The 17,909-nt window shown below is 51.4% G+C and overlaps 2 protein-coding genes across 2 annotated transcripts; both read left to right on the forward strand.

The window, feature by feature from the left end:
* The first annotated feature begins 3,686 nt into the window (after nucleotides 1–3,686).
* LOC134409438 (zona pellucida sperm-binding protein 3-like) lies at nucleotides 3,687–9,026 on the forward strand. The gene is made up of 9 exons (XM_063142157.1): nucleotides 3,687–4,106; nucleotides 5,259–5,377; nucleotides 5,476–5,579; nucleotides 5,855–6,032; nucleotides 6,618–6,735; nucleotides 6,888–6,979; nucleotides 7,359–7,507; nucleotides 7,621–7,743; nucleotides 8,867–9,026. Exons 1-9 carry the CDS (start codon nucleotides 3,687–3,689, stop codon nucleotides 8,983–8,985), a joined length of 1,422 nt encoding a protein of 473 aa, XP_062998227.1. The 3' UTR covers nucleotides 8,986–9,026.
* Nucleotides 9,027–10,305: 1,279 nt separating this feature from the next.
* On the forward strand, nucleotides 10,306–16,881 carry COMMD4 (COMM domain containing 4). Its single transcript, XM_063142474.1, has 8 exons — nucleotides 10,306–10,365; nucleotides 11,327–11,398; nucleotides 12,258–12,323; nucleotides 13,330–13,369; nucleotides 13,651–13,770; nucleotides 14,055–14,135; nucleotides 14,947–15,123; nucleotides 15,934–16,881. Exons 1-8 carry the CDS (start codon nucleotides 10,363–10,365, stop codon nucleotides 15,972–15,974), a joined length of 600 nt encoding a protein of 199 aa, XP_062998544.1. The 5' UTR covers nucleotides 10,306–10,362; the 3' UTR covers nucleotides 15,975–16,881.
* Nucleotides 16,882–17,909: the final 1,028 nt, after the last annotated feature.

Raw genomic sequence — 17,909 nt, forward strand, 5'->3', positions numbered from 1 at the left:
AAAACAGCAGCCTCCACATACACACAAAAGGAAGAGGTCAGCAGGCGTCGGAACTCCAAGGCAGGCAGGAGCACTGAGACAGAAAGACAGACGATGAGCAGAAAGCTGTTTTATACGTGGTCACTGTCCTTATTTAATAACACTCAAAGCTTTCATGTAATTGTCACTGACTGTTTGGGAGCGTTAATTGCTATTAGGCCCCGCTGCCCACAACGTCCCCTCTTCACCTGTATGCATGTGTGTCAACACCTGTCAACCCAGGACATTTCTTCACGCATCCGATGAAGTGGACCACAACCCACAGAAGCTCCACAGCCATAATAAACTTGTCAATGCTTTAGGTGCTACAAAATTTATATGCATTTAAAACATTTTACCTGCTTTTTAGCCAAACAGATTCCTAGAACAATTTACAATGATGAGTAGTAAGACAGTATCCGCCCACAGGGTTACAATCTAAAAAGAAAAATGGCATGCGAGAAACAAAGTAAGCTCAGGCTTCAGTTCGTATCACAACCAGCTGGTAGCGTGGTGGAGAGGCTTGGTGACAGCTAGGGAGAGCCAAAGGCAGCTGGTGTCTCAGCACAGCTCACAATGGAATGCCTCTGCTTCCCTCTTTCTGCTCTGCGGCCTGCTGGAATATCTGACTCAATGCAGTTTGGGGGCTTCAGTAAGCAAATGCTGCATCTGATGTATTTTACGTGGAATAGTTCCTGCTTATACATCTGCACACACATGTCCTCTTGCTCATCTTCAGGAGCCCTTCAAGACTAAAAATAGGGGGGTGTTATTTGAGGACACGTGAGAGGGACATCTGGGCTGCCCTTATTGCCTATCCATGTGTTCAGGGCTCAACAAAAGGCCTCTCTGTGTAGAGCTCCTCCATGTAATGGGACATAACGGTTGGGCCAGGATTTCCAACACACACATGAGAAGTGTAATGCACACAGAGCTTCTTCAGATAGGTGGATGATGGGTCCATGGCCTTTGGGGTGCAAGGGGTGGGGCTAGCCTATGTGGCCCCCGCAACCTCCCCCACTCACACACTCCACCCCAAGGTTAGAGCTGGTCCCAAAACAGATAAGGACATGGGGCCAATCTACAGGTTGCAAGGGGGTGGGGTTCTGGACTGTACCACTTCTGGATGGAGCTTGGGGAAACTTTGTTTTTAAGCATTCCTCATGTGTAAAAGCTCACATAAAGGAGTAAGAGAGATCATCAGCAATGCCTCTCCTAGGATGAACCTCCCCGTACATTACACTCATTAGCTGAGCCCTCTTCCAGGTACCTCCCACTGAGGAACCTCAAAAGGTAGCAACAAGGGAGAGGAACTTCCCAGTGGTGGCCCCTCCATTATGGAATAACTCCCCAATAAAGCCTGCCTTGCGCTAACATTGTTATCTTGTCAGTCTCGGGTTAAGGCATTCTTCTACTTTCAGGCATTTGGCAGCATCTGATGGGGCTTTCATGAGGTCCTGGAAGTTTCTTGTTAATTGTTTAAAACTGCTTTTATGTGTGTGTGCGTGCACACATGCGTATGCACGCATGCTCTACCTTTTTGTATGGAAATGGTTTTTATACTACATTCCCGGCTGTGGAATGAGCTCCCTAAGGAGGTTCGCTTGGCACCTACATTATATGCTTTTAGACGCCAGGTGAAGAAGACCTTTTTATTCTCCCAGCATTTTAACAGTCTATAAATAAATTTTAACTTGGTGTTTTAAATTCGTAATTTTGCATTGCTGCTGTTTTTATCTGGTTGAGCTTTTATATTGTATTTATATTATGGTTTTATACTGTTTTATACTTTGAATGTTTTTAATTTTTGTGAACCATCCAGAGAGCTCCGGCTATTGGGCGGTATAGAAATGTAATAAATAAATATAATATTGCATTTTTAAGGTTTCTAATTTTGTAAACTACCCAGAGAGCTTCAGCTATTGGGCAATATAGAGATGTCATAAATGAAATAAACATGACAAATTCAGGGGGTGGGGTGGGGCTATGCTCATTCTTCCTTCCAAGCACATTAGTTGCCTGCTTTGTACATGAAGCATGCAAAAACCCTTCTCTCCCCACAAGCAGCCTGAACCAGACCGGCCCAGGTTTCTTTCTGCCACATTAGCCGACTGCTGCATTCTTCATAAGATGTTAATAGCAGCCTCCCCCAACTGGGCACCCTCCAGATACCTTCTGACTACAAAGTCCTATCAGCCCCAGCATTCTTGGCTGGGGATGATGGCACTTGTCAGCCTGCACATCTGGAGGGTGCCAGTTTGGGGAGGCCTGGCTTTTAGGTTCACAGGTTTAACTCTGCTTTGAGTTAAAATTAGTACAAGGACATGATCTCAGTTGTATGTCACCACGCCTGGTTTTGACACGCTCGAAGAAGCCAATTTTCAGCATGTTTTGACCGCTCTAGATGTTGCCGTTTGCACAGCTGCATAGGAAACAGACTTGGCCAGCTGCTAAGAACCAGAGAGAACTTCCTGAGTCAAAACAAAATGTTAAACATCTAAAATCTACACATGCCCATGTAGAGTGGCCATACCCAGGGACCCTGGAAATGATTTGAGGAGTGGGCGAATGGGGTTCCAAGATGAAATTGAAAGGAATCCCCTTCTGAGCTGGAAAGACAACACTGGTGAGCGTTACAGAACATTTAAGGTGCAATCCTATGCGTGTTTAGACGGGGACGGGGGTGGGGGTGGAAGCCCTACTGCTCCCAGCATCCCCCAGCTAAGCTCCTCCTCCTCATGGCTCCCACTTGTGTGCTTGATGGGGCCTGTTAGGGAGCCTGGAGGCCAGGGCATCTGCTCCTCCTCCTCCTCCTCTCCACCACTGCCGCTGCAAGAGGCAGGCAGAGAATCCGGTTGCAGTGGTGAAAGAGTGCAGGACACGGAATAACAGGCTCAAGTTAAAGGAAGCCAGATTCCAGCTGAACATCAGGAAAAACTTCCTGACTGTTAGAGCAGTACAACAATGGAACCAGTTACCTAGGGAGGTTGTGGGCTCTCCCACACTAGAGGCCTTCAAGAGGCAGCTGGACAACCATCTGTCAGGGATGCTTTAGGGTGGATTCCTGCATTGAGAGGTGGTTCGACTCGATGGCCTTGTAGGCCCCTTCCAACTCTGCTATTCTATGATTCTATGCCTACCCTTGACGCCGGCCCTGATCCTAGGCAGCCCTTCCAGGGCAATTCCCTGACACGCTGGCCAGCAGCCAGGAGGAATTGCCTTGGGCGGCCCTTGTAGCACAATGATAGGGACACACTGCCCCCCCCCCAAAGGTGCAGGGGCTCTGTCATCTTATTCTCCCTGCTCCAGAGGCAAGCATTCAACCCTGTAATGATACATCACCGGAACTCGGAGCACTCAAAAGTAGTTTCAGAACTGAGACGGCCTCTTCCCCCCACCACACACACACACACATCCCATCCTCCTCCTCAGCCGGCCACAGCTTCTTCCAATCAGCACTGATTGCAGGCAGGTCTAATGTCAATTCCTTCCTTCTTTCTTTCTTCATTGCTGAGTTTGGGGACTTGACGGGGTAGGCGGGGGGGGGGGGGCTTCCATGATTACCTGGCTCAGGTGAGGGGAGAGTGGGCGTTGGGTGTGGCATATAAAGGGCTCCACGGGGCTCTTCTGGCTTCATGCTGGCTATTTTTTAAAAAAAAGCAGTCAAGATGGGGCTCATGGAGGAGTTGGTGGTGGCAGTGATTTTGTTCTGTGGGGCTGCTGCTGGCGTGGCGGCTTATGACCCCTGGGAGTTTGCTCCAAGGAGCCCAGTCATTTGGAGATCCGGTGCCAGGACGGCTCCTCCTGTGAGGCAGCCGTATGCCCCTACCTGGCCGGAGTCCTACCCCTGGGGGTGGGTCGATGCTTCCCAGGCCAGGGGCTTGTCCAGCTGGAAGCCTGTTACCGCGCAGTGCGGGGAAGCTCAGGTGGTGGTCACAGCGAAGAGAGACCTGTTTGGGACCGGGAGGCTCGTGCGAGCCTCGGACCTGACCCTGGGCTCCCCCGGGTGCCAGCCCACATCCCTGGATGCTGCCGAGGACGCCGTGATCTTTGACGTCGGGCTCCATGAGTGCGGCAGCACCTTGCAGGTAACGTCTTGTCTGTCTGTCTCTAATAGCCAGGCAAGGTGGGAGCCCTGAGGGTAGGGTGGGCACTCAGCCACCCCCCCAAAAGGGCAATGATTTGCATTTGTTTTTTTAAAAATGCATAGATGCCAATTTAGACATCATAATTTGAACAGAAATGCAAACCCGTCTCATGGAAGACGGCTCCCCGTGTCCCTTCAGTCTCCTGTTCCAGGGCTAGCTGCTGGTGGGCCAGGGCTCGTTCCTCTGTAAGCCAGGACTGGGTGGGTTCCTCTTTCAAAGAGCGGATACCTTTAAACAGAGGCCAGCTTCCTCCTTCATGCTGCCCAGGGATGCCAGGGAGAGGAGGGCAGAAGTCCCGGCCAGCATGGCCAGTGGTCAGAAAGGCTGGGAGGTGGAGCCCAAAACCTCTGGAGCTCCACTTCCTGCCCACCCCAGATGTGAGGCATATGCAGAAAATGGACAAGCCAGCTGTTTGTTTATTTCATTTTATTTCTGTACCACCTAGTAGCTGAAGCTCTCTGGGCAGTTCACAAAAACCTGGCCCTCTCTGGCCCTGTTCTTCAGACTTGCTTGGTCCTTATTTTTGGTCGGCCGCCTCCTCCACTTTGTGTGCAGTTTACTTCTTGGCTGACTTGAGCGTGCAGGTGGGGAGAAGCACAGGCAGCTTACGTGAAATAGCCGGGAAGAGCATTCAGCGGCGGTCTTGAGCTTCTGACCCGATCCAGAGAGGGCTCCTGGCAGCCTGCCTTGAACGCTGCAGCACATTCTGGGTCTGTTTCCTTCCTGGCCATGATGATTTTAGGGGTAGACAACGTAGGGTCCTCCAGATGTTGTGGCCTACCACTCCCATCAGCCCTAGCCACCATAGCTAATGGTGAAGGATGATGGGGTTGTAAGTCAAAACATCTGGAGGGGCACAAGGTGCCAACCCTTGTACCACCTAGATGATTCTTCCCCTCGTGACATCCAGATGTGTTGGTCCACAGTTCCCATCATGGCTGGCTATGATGGGTGGGCAAGATGGGAGTAGTAGTCCAACACATCTGGAGTATGTCTGTTTCGGGAAAGCTGGAGTAGACTCGGGCTGAAAGAGTTCATCAGCACCCCTGGGTTATGGATAACTCCGGTATCCCAATCTGGCTTTGCTTCCAGATGACTCCAGATTCCCTGGTCTACAGCATAAGCCTGTACTATCAACCTACCCCAGGTGCTAACGCCGTCATCCTACGGACCAGTCCGGCTGAAGTCCCTATTGAATGTCACTATCCAAGGTGAGCTGCTAGGCGGCTGTGGCTGACGCCGTGCAACAGCAGCCGTTCCTCTGCTCCGTGGGGTTTCCCACCGGCCTTATTTCTCTCTTTCTCTCCAGGAGAAACAACGTGAGCAGCAAAGCCATCAAGCCTACCTGGGTTCCCTTCAGCTCGACTCTGTCTGCAGAGGAGAAGCTGAGCTTCTCCGTGCGCTTAATGAGTGGTACTTCAAGAAACGGGCCAGTACTTAACGGGGTTCCAGGCCTAACTCCCCATTGGGGCCAAACCACAGGAGGAGGCCAACCAGTTGCTGCTAGCAACGGCCTGCTGCTACTTGGCTTTTGAAACGTAAATTGCAGGGGCCCAATCCTGGCCCCCAATCCAGGTGCTGGGGGTTTGAACCCTTTGACTCCTGCTGTGTTTCTGAACTAAATCCCGCCCCCACTAGAAACCCTGAGCTCCTTCTGGGTACGATTCTGCCTCCATCTTGCTTTCCAGACGACTGGAGTGCCGAGAGAACTTCCAACGGCTACCAGCTGGGGGACGTGATGTACATCCAGGCGGCCGTGAACACAGAGAACCACGTGCCACTGAGGCTGTTTGTGGACCACTGCGTGGCCACGCTGAGCCCGGGCAGGGATTCCACCCCCCAATACCCCATCATAGACTACAAAGGGTAACAGCTTTCTGGAGGGACATTTCACTACCGTGGGGGGTGGGGCGGGAAGGTTCCACCTCTTCAGCCCCACTGCCAAATTCAATTTCGGTTAAGCTTTTTTCAGGGGGGGGGGGAGATGCATTCCAGTGTCTGGTGGGGCAAAAATACCAGTAATGCTTTTTTAACGATCGCCTACATCAGCTAAACCCTCTTCCTGCCAGGAGCTCAGCCTTCGGAGAGCATTCCACCCTTTTCAAATGAAGGGAAAAACACCCATGATTGGCCACCAGAGTGAAGGAGAGGGGTCATGGGAAGGGGGCGGGGCCGTCTGGGGGAACCCCAGAGGGCCACATCAGAACCTCAGGTGGGCCGGATCCAGCCTGAGATTTAACCCCCAGCGCTCATGGAGCTCGGACCGAGGTGGGGCATGTGTGCCCCCCCAGGTGCTGCTTTACTGCAACTCCCATCAGCCCTTGCTAGCATAGCCAACACTGAGGGATGGTGGGAGCTGCAGTCCGGCGGCCGCCTGGAGGGCCACCTGGACTAGGAGTGTCACAGCAGAGAGGAAGCCCTGAGGACAGCCTCCATCTTGTATCTTCTCAGCTGCCTTGTTGATGGGAAATCGGATTCCAGCTCCGCCTTCATATCTCCGAGGTTCAGGGACGACCTGCTCCACTTCACGGTGGACGTCTTCCGGTTCACAGAAGACCCCAGAGACCTGGTAAGAGGCTTTGCAGCCCAGCTCCCGCTGCTGCTGCTGCTGCAGCAGCAGCAGCAGCAGCAGCATCGCCTTGGGACTCCATCCATGCCCTCACCTGCCTCACGGTGGCTTCCTGTTCTCCTCCTCTTTCTCTATACTCCTCCTGCTCCTAGATTTACATCACCTGCCACTTGAAGGTTGCTGCAGCTGACCAAGCCCCTGACCCTGAGAACAAGGCTTGTTCCTTCAATAAAGCGAGCAACACGTGAGTGAGCAGGCGCTAGGCGGGCCCTGGAGAGAACCAGGGTTCTTACCTTTATACCGGACTGGACTTCAAAACATGGGGCAGTTCTCTGGCAGCCCTTCAGGTAGAGGACTGTTCTCTGTAAAAGAGGACATGTGGCCATCTTACTTCCTAATGAGCCATAATACAAATAAATGGACTTTTTTTCCTGATCCAACTGGGCTCTTGGGCAGATAAATGGGGAGTTTGGGAGTAAGCAGGCGGTTCCTGCCTGGTCCCCACCCCACCCCTCAGCAGCAGAGTGTGTGACTGGATGAGGCCACCTTACAAAGGTAAACCAATTAAGAAGATAATTTTGATCTCTCCTCTTCCCTTTCTCTCCCCACCCGCCTTGCTCCAGTTGGGTCCCAGTGGAAGGAACCAGGGACGTCTGCACCTGCTGTGAAACTGGCAACTGTGACCAGACCATTGGCCAGCCAAGGAGGATCAACTCCTGGGGCAGATGGACAGGAGGAAGGAGGCTTGGCAGAGCTGCAGCCCCTAAGCACGGTGCGTTCAATGATGCTGGGGGAGAAATGAAGCCATCCTGCTGAATGGCCTCCAAACCAGCGCGAGGTGGTGTGACGCTGACCTAACAGCTGTCTACTTGTGTCCAAACGCAGATCAAGTGAAGGCGGCGGAGACCGACGTGATGTTGGGCCCCATCTTCATCCTTGATGCGTACAGGAACTCCAGGAGACTTGCGGGCCATGGAAGCAGAGCGACGGAATTGTCAGCAGAGCGTGGTAACTTGGGTAACTTGGAATGCTGATGTGTGAACTTTGCAAGATTGAGGTTGGGGGTGGGAATCGGTTTAGAAGCCTGGCTGCGAAATCGGAATAGTCTCAGTGCAGATTCCTGCTGATAACGATGGAAGTTTTGACCTGTGGCTGGCTTCTGACTGCAAGGAATTGCATCGCCTGCAGCAGGTAGGCCAGGTGCAGGGAGCACAGCCTGGGACAAAAGCCCTGATTGGCTTGTGTGGATTCCCAGCACCTGTAAGGTGAAGCTGTGGACCTCCACTCCTCCGTTTCTGCTACTCTTGGAGAACCAGAGAGCAGGGCGGCCACATGTTCTGGGTCAAGGGGCGCACCTGGAATTTTGGGCGTGTTGTGTGTGCTCTCACAAAATGTCTGCCATGGAGCACGTGGCTGGTTACAGAACACTCACCTCCCAGAAGGCAGACTGGTGAGTCTAAAAGAAGAGTCACTTGCCCAAGAATTTAAGTGTAGCTCTGATTTGCATTTATTTTACCTATAGTCCCCCTTTGCCAGGTTTGGACTTAACCACAATGCATGGGTTAGGGTTAGGGTTTAAGGAAATGAGTGCAAGGAAATGAGCTGCTTTGCATCCAGTTTAGCAAACAGCCTAGGAATGCCCTGTTTCTGGGTTGTTTACTGTGACTTCCAAACCCAGCTCTTGAGTTGTCGAGGGAGAAACTACCCAGAATTTGAAACCATGGATTGTTGTTGGGTTAAAGCTCTGGGTTGTTTCTCCCTCAGTAACCCAGTGCTGGGTTCCAATGTTACGGAGCACAACCCAGGAACAGGGCATTCCGGGGTTGTTTGCTAAACTGGGTGCAAAGCGGAAGTGGCGAGTGGGCGGGCTCGTTACATGCAAACCCAAGGGCTGCCACTATATGCAAATCAAGTCAAGGTGACTGACAATAGTAAACTACAAAAAAGTAACATAATTAAAACATAACCACATTAATTAAAACACAAATGTTAACAAACATGCTACATGTATCAAAAACCCATCAGTTACAAGTCAATAAACAAAAAAGTCCTTGTTTCAATGAACCCAGAATTGCACCTCTACGGTGGCTTGTGTTGACTTGAAATCTCGCCCTGCTTTTCCTCTCAACAGGCTTCCTTCAAGCTCCCGTGATGCTGGTGGGGCTCATCCTGATGGCCATTGCTGTGATCCTGGCTCTGACTACTCTAGGAATCCTCTACGCTAGGAAAAGGCATTCTGGTTCTCCTTAAAATGTTGCGTAGTGTGTATCTTGTCATTAAAAGAAATAAAATAAAACACATGAAGACATTCACTTGGCTTTGTCTACGTAATCATGGCAGAGGGGAGAGAACCTGGAAGATGGGTGTCCACACGGGACCAGTCTTCCATCAAGTGCGCCACCTGTCCTGCTGTCAGACTAAGGCAGAGGTGCAGAACCTCAGGTCCGGTATTACACTATGAAAGTGATTTGAAAACGGTATATGGAGTGTGTCCTGGGCCCCAACAGTTGTCAGTGCACTTCAATAGCGTTAGAAAGTTGTAGTGTAGATCCTGCCATGGACCGGCGGCCCTTGTGTGCGGAGGGCAGCTGCTGGCTTTAAAACGATGCAAATGACCGGAGCCCAACAGCCCCTGAGGGCTCGGCAGGGCCGCAGGCCATGCAGGACCCCTAGGAGAAAGGCGCACTTTGATCCTTGCCGCCCCAACGGGCGGGAGGCTCCTGGGCAGCAGGGCCAGTGCTACCATAGAGGCCACTCAGGCGGCCGCCTAGAATGGCAAGCTAAGAGGGGCGATGGGCGCAGCGCAGCACTCACGTGCGTTGGCTGGGAGCCAGCCTGGCTCGAGGATTCAGCTGGGTCTGGGCGGGCGAGATGGCACCCTGCGCCCGCCCAGCCAAAGCGAAGCCAGGGACGCTGGGGTGGGGGTGGGGCGGCTCCACGTTCGGACTTCTGGAATGCGCCCGGGAGAGAGAGAGAGAATGTATGGGTGCAGGGGATCTTTGAGTGAATGCATGTGTTCATGCGTGTGTTTGTTTGGCGTGAGTGATGCTGAGTGTGTGTGTGAGTTGGGGAGGGGATGATTTGGAGGTGATATTCCTATTAAATAATGCATTTTAGACCCATAGACGTTCCTTTCCAATTTGTTTGCTATAATTGGCATGACGTATTTCTTGCACTTTAAAATAAATTTAGCAGTTTCAAGTTTTGTGCTTCTTATTTTTTCCAGGAAACATCTGTTCTTAAAAATCAAAGTTGGCATTTTTTGGGAGTGTGTGTGTGTGTGTGTGTGTGTGTGTGTGTGTGTGTGTGTGTGTGAAAGTAGCTCACCTTGCCTAGGGCGCTAAATAGTCTGGCACCGGCCCCCGCACGCACGTATTTTTAGGAATGCGATCAGAATACGAGCGCACCACTGAAATAAAATAAAAGTCACGATCTGCTGCGCTCCGGAATAGGATCGCGTGCAGGAAGCAGCGGGGAGCCACGGGGGGGGGGGGGAGGAGCGGTTAGCTGACGCGTCTTTCGGGATCAGCTGATGCGCTCGAAGCTGCTCGGTGATTGGGGAGAAGGGAGCCGTCAGCTGACCCGGGCGGGCAGGCGGGCAGGGCGCAGAGCTCAGGCCGGGAAGTCATGGTGAGGGGCGGCCGGGGGCGCAACGGGGGTGGGCGGGCTCGGGGGGATTGCAAAGTTCCTGACCCCCGGGATCCGGGCTGGGGGCGCTGCAGCGGGAGGACCCCGGGGCGACGCACGCTGCGCGCCATGGACGCACCCGCCGCCGCCGCCCTTCGCGCGCGAGCCCTGCCCTGCCCTATCGAAGAATAGACTGCAGCAGAGAGGGCATCTCTGGGAACGTGCAGAGCGTTTTTACACGCACAGCGGAAAAGCCCATAAGCTTCGCTGAGGACTGGAATGGCCGTAACATAAAACCAACCCCACCCGCCCATGAAATGCTCTCAGCCCGCCCTCGTGCAAAGTCCGCTGCGGCAGAACGACCCACCGCCGCCCCGCTGCTGGGGGCGGGAGAAGAGGGAGGGGAGGGGGTGTTGTTGGAGCAGACCCCGCTGCCTGGCATGAAATGGCTGATTTGGACGTTCCGCCGTTGAATCCTCCATTCCAGGCCTTGGGACGTCATAGAATCACAGAATAGCAGAGTTGGAAGGGGCCTACAAGGCCATCGAGTCCAACCGCCTGCTCAATGCAGGAATCCACCCTAAAGCCTCCCTGACAGAGGGCTGTCCAGCTGCCTCTTGAAGGCCTCTGAGTGTGACCACAACCTCCCTAGGTAGCCCACAACTGTTCAGTGCCACGTCGTCCTCCCCAAATGCTTAATTTCGGGGTCAGGTTTGAAGTTGGCTACTGAAATGTTTGCCTGCCTTATCCAACGAGCAGGGTACTAAATGGGTGCACTGTGAGTGTTTTACTAAAAATTAGCTCTTCAGTTTGTTTGTTTTTAAAATGGGAAGAATTTGGAATGCCTAATTCAAACTCATTTCAAAAACTAAATAAAGGCTGCGTTTTGCCCTGGGCTGGAATTTCGGTTGCTAACAACAAGCTGCGTTTTGTTATAGACACCAATTTCGTTTCTTCCATCCAGAGGTTCCGGTTCTGTGGCGACTTGGACTGTCCAGACTGGGTCTTGGCAGAAATTAGCACCTTGGCCAAAATAGTAAGTGAAATTCATTTTCTGCATTAAATGTGCCACTTCGTTTCCCTTTGGACAGGCTGCCGGCGGCCCTTTGCCACTTGGATTTTTGCTGGACTTGTCCCAGACACTGTAGGGCTTGAGGCTTGCAGGGTCTGCTTTGTGACTTTCCAGAATCCAAAGATCCACCAACTAGAGCCAGGCGCAAAAGACAAACCCTTAAAGGCCCTGCTCAGAAGGCGCCTTAAACCACGGTGGTTAAGGCTCCATGGTTAACAAAAAAAGCCTCAACCACCATGGTTTAAGGTGTCTTCTGAACATGGAGCCTCTCAGTAGGTACTCAGCAAAAGGGTTTCCTCTGAGCACCAGTGTTGAGCGCATAGCTCTTCCACACCACAACCCATTCCTGGTAGTCTAATTTGGGGTGGGGGGAGGAATCACTTTGTGGTTGCTAATGCTAAATAAACTGGGAGTCAGATATCTTTGCTGCTCTACTGCACTTCACTCAGAGCTCTGCCAGTAGATCCGAATCTGCCTTTGCTGTCGGACTCCTGTCTGACCAACAGTCCATTGATAACTATGGTAGAACATCCTGCTGCAATATTCCATTATTTCTCTTGTAAGCTTGAAAGAGCCAGAGACCCTGGATCCATCACTTGTTTGTTTGTCATTGCAATTTTTTTTAATGAAGTCAGAATTTTTGTGGAGGAGTAGAACTGCTTCTGTCCAATAGCTGGATAGAGACCAACACTGTGAAAGGCAGCATTATCTATAATCCCTTAAAATGGGGCAGGATCGCTCCTCAGGAGTTCCTGCCTAGACATTATGGAGAAGCTGGCAAGACATGATTGGGTATATTTTGTTTATGTTTTTGTCATTCTAGTCCTCAGTGAAACTTAAGCTGATCTGTGCCCAGGTGCTGAAGGACCTGCTTGGGGAGGGGATTGATGTAAGTCCATTTTTTCGCTCTTTCTCATTTGTACCTTTTGTTCGAACCGTCTTTGCAGAGACCCAGCAACTGCAGAACATCTGTTCTTCTGCCATGCTGTTGATGGTGATGTAAAGCATGTGGGAGACTGTCTTTTCTAAGGGAAATGTTCCGATGCCACCTGCTTTCTGGCTTGTATTTTCAAACAGGCCCTTTTGTTTTAGCAGAGCCTTATGTGCAAAACATAACGTTATCCCAGCTGCAAGGGGTCAGAAACAGTCACAGGAGACTGTCCTGATTTCATCTGCCCACAGTCCTCTTGGATGCCTTGAAAAAGCACTGCTGGATAGCTGTAGCCCTCTGAATTTGGGGATGCGTCTTGCATTTGAAAGCCTTCACCCATTTCCCCACCCCCACCCAGAGAAGTGTTTGTGTCCCATGGAGAAAACACCCCCAAATTGGAAGCCACTGATGCTTGGGAGTTTTGAATCCTGACTGTGTGCTTCTTATTGATGCTGCCTTTCCTCCAAAGAGCTCAAGGCCGGTTCTCCTTCACTTCCACTTCTTCTCACAACAACAGCAACAGCAACCTTGTGAGGTTGGTTGGGCTGAGAGATGGTGGCGGGCCCAGGATTTCCCAGTAGCTTTTGTGTTTAAGTGGGTCATCGAACCCAGCCTTCTCCATCCCGCTCCCTTTCAGATGTGTCGGACTGGATCACCCATCATCCCCAGTGCATAGTTAAACTATGGAATTGCCTACCTGAAGATGTAGTGATGGCCACCGATTCAGAGGGCTTTAAAAGGGGCTTAGACAATTCATGGAGGAGAAGGTGAATGGTGATGGCTGTGTGCTGCCCCCAGTGATGGAGGCAGGATGCCTAGGCACCCTGGTTGCTGGAGAACGTGAGCAGGAGGGCACTGTTCCACTCATGACCCACTTACAGGTTTCCTACAGGCAACCGGTGGGCTGCTGAGTTAACAGAATGCTGGACAGGAACTGACCCGGGACTTTGTATTTCTCTTGTAGTACGAGAAGGTTCTAAAGCTAACATCAGATGCCAAGTTCGGTGAGTGTCTTTCCTTCTGGGAACAGGGGTTTCTAGAAAACCTTTAGTGGGCCAGCCCAATTTGCTAGAACACTGTATGCAATTCATATAAATCCATGAATGTATATTAAAAAATGAGGGGGAATTAAACTCTTTAAAAAAACACGTTTTGGGGTGCTGTGGCTAGCACCTTGGGGCCCCGTTCCCAGGCGCTGTGTTGGAGCCTCTGAGCCGCTTCCCTTCTGCACAGTAGCGGCTCTGGGTGCCGACGCGCCTCCTTCTGCTCCTTCCCCGCCCTGCAGAGCCTGGGGACGTGAAGGCCACTGTGGCTGTTCTCAGCTTCATCCTCTCCAGTGCTGCCAAACACAACGTCGACTCCGAATCTCTCTCCAGTGAGCTGCAGCAATTGGGGCTGCCCAAAGGTGAGCAGAGATGGGCAGGCTTGGAGATCCCCCGTGCTACAGGTAGCAGCCTCGTCAGGTCCTGGGGGGAAGAACCAGCAGGATGTTAGCGATGTGTTAATAGTAGCATTTGAGCACGTGGGCGATCTTAAGTGCTTTACCCGGCTCACCAAATGGAGCCACTCGGGGTTCGGGAGTGGGGATGGCAAGACCGAATGGTGTGAAATGGGGAGGGGGTCTGGAGTGACCCCACTCTTGCGTGGGCCTTGATTCTCTCTCTCTGCCCCCCCCCCTTTGTGTTTCAGAACATGCCTCTGCGTTGTGCCGGTGCTACGAGGAGAAGCAGAGCCCCCTTCAGGACAGCCTGAGGAGGTGCAGCTTGAGATGTAAGTCAGGCCGTTGCGCGGCCGATTCAGAAACGGAAGGATGGCCCAGCGGAATTGCGCTCTGCCTGCCCGTGTCTTGGCTGTGATGCTGTCCCTCTAGCCGTGTGGAGATTTGGCAGTGCTGTGAGATGTTTACAGGCTCCTCTTTAAAGCGTTTTGCATAAGGCCAACAAGGCTAAGCCGGACTGTCATCTGTTGGACAAAACCGTGTGAGAAGGGTCTGAGTGAAACAAAATGCTCTTCTGCGTCTTTCTGTGTCCCTTTAAAGTTGGGGTGGGCAGCCTCCGGCCCGTGAGCCAAATCTGGCTCATGGAAGTGCCCAGTCCAGCTTGCAGAGGGTTTGGCACACACCCCGTGAGCCCTGGCGGCTACTGGGGGGCTTGGGGGGTGGGTAATAAGTGGATAACAATCCCCTTATTATCTCTGATCTATAACTTCAGGGGGTCCCTTGCATGGTGTCCCCCTCCCAGTATTAAATATATATTCTTAATTATAAAAAATTAAATATAAACATTTTAATAAGTAAGTACATTTATCTTTTTTATTGCAAGTGCAGTTTCGTTGCCATCATTGTTTTGGGACCCCTTGTTTTGCTTGCTTTTTTTGTGCCTTTTGGCAGCTGTGTTTCTTCCTGTTTAAGCTGTAATTGTAAAAGAAAAGAGAAAACGGGGAAAAGATTAAGAGTAGTGAACTACGGTGCGTTTCAGAAGCGACTGCAATTCCGGGTGGGTGAATTGACACATGCTCCATAGACGCAAGAGAGCCAAGATGCGGCACAGATCCTCTCTGCTCTTTTCCTCCCTGCCTGCAGTGAACTGCCTGGATTCTGTGTCTTGGAGAGTGGATTATACCCTTAGCTCCAGCGAGCTCCGGCAGGTCAATGAACCAGTGGTTCACCTCAAGCTCAACATGAAGGATGTCGACAGGGGAGCCCTGGAACCCGTTGCGATGACGCTGTCGGCAGAGAAGTTCCGTGTCTTGCTTGCAGGTGAGAAACGGGGGGTTCAGTAGCCCCTCCCCCGTCCCCCGTCCCTTGGCTAAAACCTTCAGGAGTTGGAACAGGATCAGATAAAGTTGGACGTGTAAGTGGGAAGGGCAGCTACATAGCAGTGGTTGCAGCAGTCAGAGTCAAAGCCAAAGAATATTCATAGATCTTTTCAAACTTTGTAGATCTTTAATCCAACAAAACGAGTTTTCTCCGACTGTTCAAATGCGCAGTAGACAAACTGAACTCTGACCTTCTGCAAGCAGCAGGTTTGCAATAGATTAAAAAGTCCTATTTTTTATTCTTACCATTAGAAAATGTTTTGGTTATTAAAATACCATTTTCAATATCAAAGTTCCAAAGCCTGCTTCATTCACTGAAAGAGATTTGAAATAGGGAGGGAGGGGGGGAATAAGCATTGGGAAAACATGGTCAATGTCTTGGTCAATTACACAATAAAAAGCCTTATCCGGCAATTGAAATATTAACAGGCAACAGTACAAAACTAAAAATGCCAGGAGATAGGTTGAGAGATTATTTTTTTAAATGATGAGTAAACGTTAAGAGCTATCTCAAAATAAACAAGAAAACTTTGCCAATAATCTAAAGTTGGACAAAAAAGGAGGCTGACGGATCTCATGCAGGAGGAAATGCCATCTTTTGGTGCCACCACCGAGGAGTCCCCGTCTCTTGTAGCTGCCTGTCTGTTCTCAGGAGTGGTCAGGGCAGAGAGCAGGGCCTCTGAGGCCAATCATAGAGGCCAGGCAGTTCTATGTAGTCCCCTTTCGACTTCTCCTCCTTCCCTTCTCTTAGAGCTGAAGCAGGCCCAAGCCATCATGAAAACGCTCGACTGAGGGGCCTCCAGGGCGGAAGGTGCTGAGGCTGGAACGCGCTTGATTTTGCACTCAAGGCTGAGAAGTCTCTCTGGGGCAGCCATTTCACACGCAGAGAGCCAGCGAGAGAGGCGGGGGAGCTGCCATGGACAGCCGGTGCAACAGCTGCAGGCAAAGGAGCCGTGGCCCAAATCCATCCCATTTCACTCAAAAGCAAACGCCGTTCCTGCTCAGTCCTAGTCTACATGTGCAGCAGAACAAGGTGGTAGAATCAATCGCACCACTTCCCAGTGCCGTGTTGGGGGGAGGGAGATGTTTTTTGTAACGTTGCCAGAAGATTTCTGCATTCAGAAAACTAGCACAGCAAGGAGTGGACCCGAGTAGTATGTTTCCCCCAGCTGGGCCAGGTGGTTTTTTTGCCCTGCTGGAAGCTTGGTATGTGGGAGAGCGTTCAAGTACAGGTGTTCCTCCTGTGCTTTGCAGTGGTACAGTCCCACCCTGCTGCATGTCTGGACCAAGCCTTGCTTGGCTCCTGTTTGATTCTCCTGTTTCGACCAGAACCTTCCCTGTCAAGGCCCAGACCCGGTCTCCATCTTTCTTAGAAGGCCGGCTGCCCCCAAAGGTAAGCACCCTCTTGCGTCCTGCCACTCATAAAAGCAGGAGGCCGGCTGGTCCTTTCCATTTACCAGTGAGACAATGTGTGAGTTGCGGGAGGAAGCGTGGAAGGGGCGGCCCCTCCCTCTTCTTCCCCAATCTCTGCCCCGCGTGCTTTCTGTGGGCTCAGCACATCACAGGCAGGAGTGCAAGAGGCCCATGCCTCTGGATCTCTGGGCGTTCGCAGCTCAGCTACGGAAACGTGTTGATACTTCTTTGTAAATTTCTATACTTTGTAGACTGGGAGACAATTAAACCCCACAATACTGCTCAACCTTGTGCTTTTGTCAAGTGTCTTATTGCGTCCCCACCCCCTTGTTCCGTCTGGTAACGAAAGGAGGGATGTTTTGGTTGCTGAAGAATAAGTTGCAATCCTAAATGGAGTGTGTGCACACACCCACACCCCTCTCCCCCAGCCCCCAGGCTGCAGAAGCTGTTGCTAGGTGGGCAAAATAATGACAGGCAGATGATTACTCCATTACATTTCAGTAAGCGTATCTACTACCAAAACCTCGATACTCCAGGCTGGGAGTATGTGCTATTAGCATCTGATAGAAGAGGGGGGGAGCAAGGAGCACTCTTATCAGCTCAGAGGTTGGCTGCTCCGTGGCTTCTGTCCGCCCTCCTGCCCACTCTCCATTCAAGCCGGCTATGATGAGAACACAAGTGTGTAGCTTCCCCCCCCCCCTCTTCCTTCTCATCCCTTTTTCCTCTTGTGTTGTTTAAATTGCAAGCTGGTGGCCTTAATAAATATTAGGTGCTTTATAAAGTATTATATTAGCATGCACCTATGTGCACAGTAGCATGAGTCTGCTCTGTGTGTGTGTGCGTGCGCACGCACATTGGTATAGATATAAAAGGTGCTATGAATAAATGCCAATACGCATTGCCATATCTCTATAGTTCTATGAAGATGGTATGAATAAATACCAATACATCCTGATACAGTTTACAGTCTCTACCTCTTTCATAATATGTGCGCCTGCACGCACGTGGAGATTTGAGCATGTGCATGCAGGCAGGAGCAGCAGAGGGAAGGAACCCCAAAGGGCCTTGCCCAGCGGACCCATGAGGTTCAAGAGGCGCCCGGGGGGGCGGGGGGGCGTGCAACTACAGCCAAGGGCTCCTCTGACGCTCACGCCAGAGGTGGCAGGCAGCTGCAGCTCCGCAGAAACTACAGCTCCCAGCATGCTCCACGCCCAGGGGGAGCAAAGCGGGCGGGTTCCATGTATTTTGTGAACCGCCCAGAGAGCTTCGGCTATTGGGCGGTATAAAAATGTAATAAATAAATAAATAAAACCC

Source organism: Elgaria multicarinata, chromosome 16, assembly GCF_023053635.1.
Source record: "Elgaria multicarinata webbii isolate HBS135686 ecotype San Diego chromosome 16, rElgMul1.1.pri, whole genome shotgun sequence".
Lineage (NCBI taxonomy): Eukaryota > Metazoa > Chordata > Lepidosauria > Squamata > Anguidae > Elgaria > Elgaria multicarinata.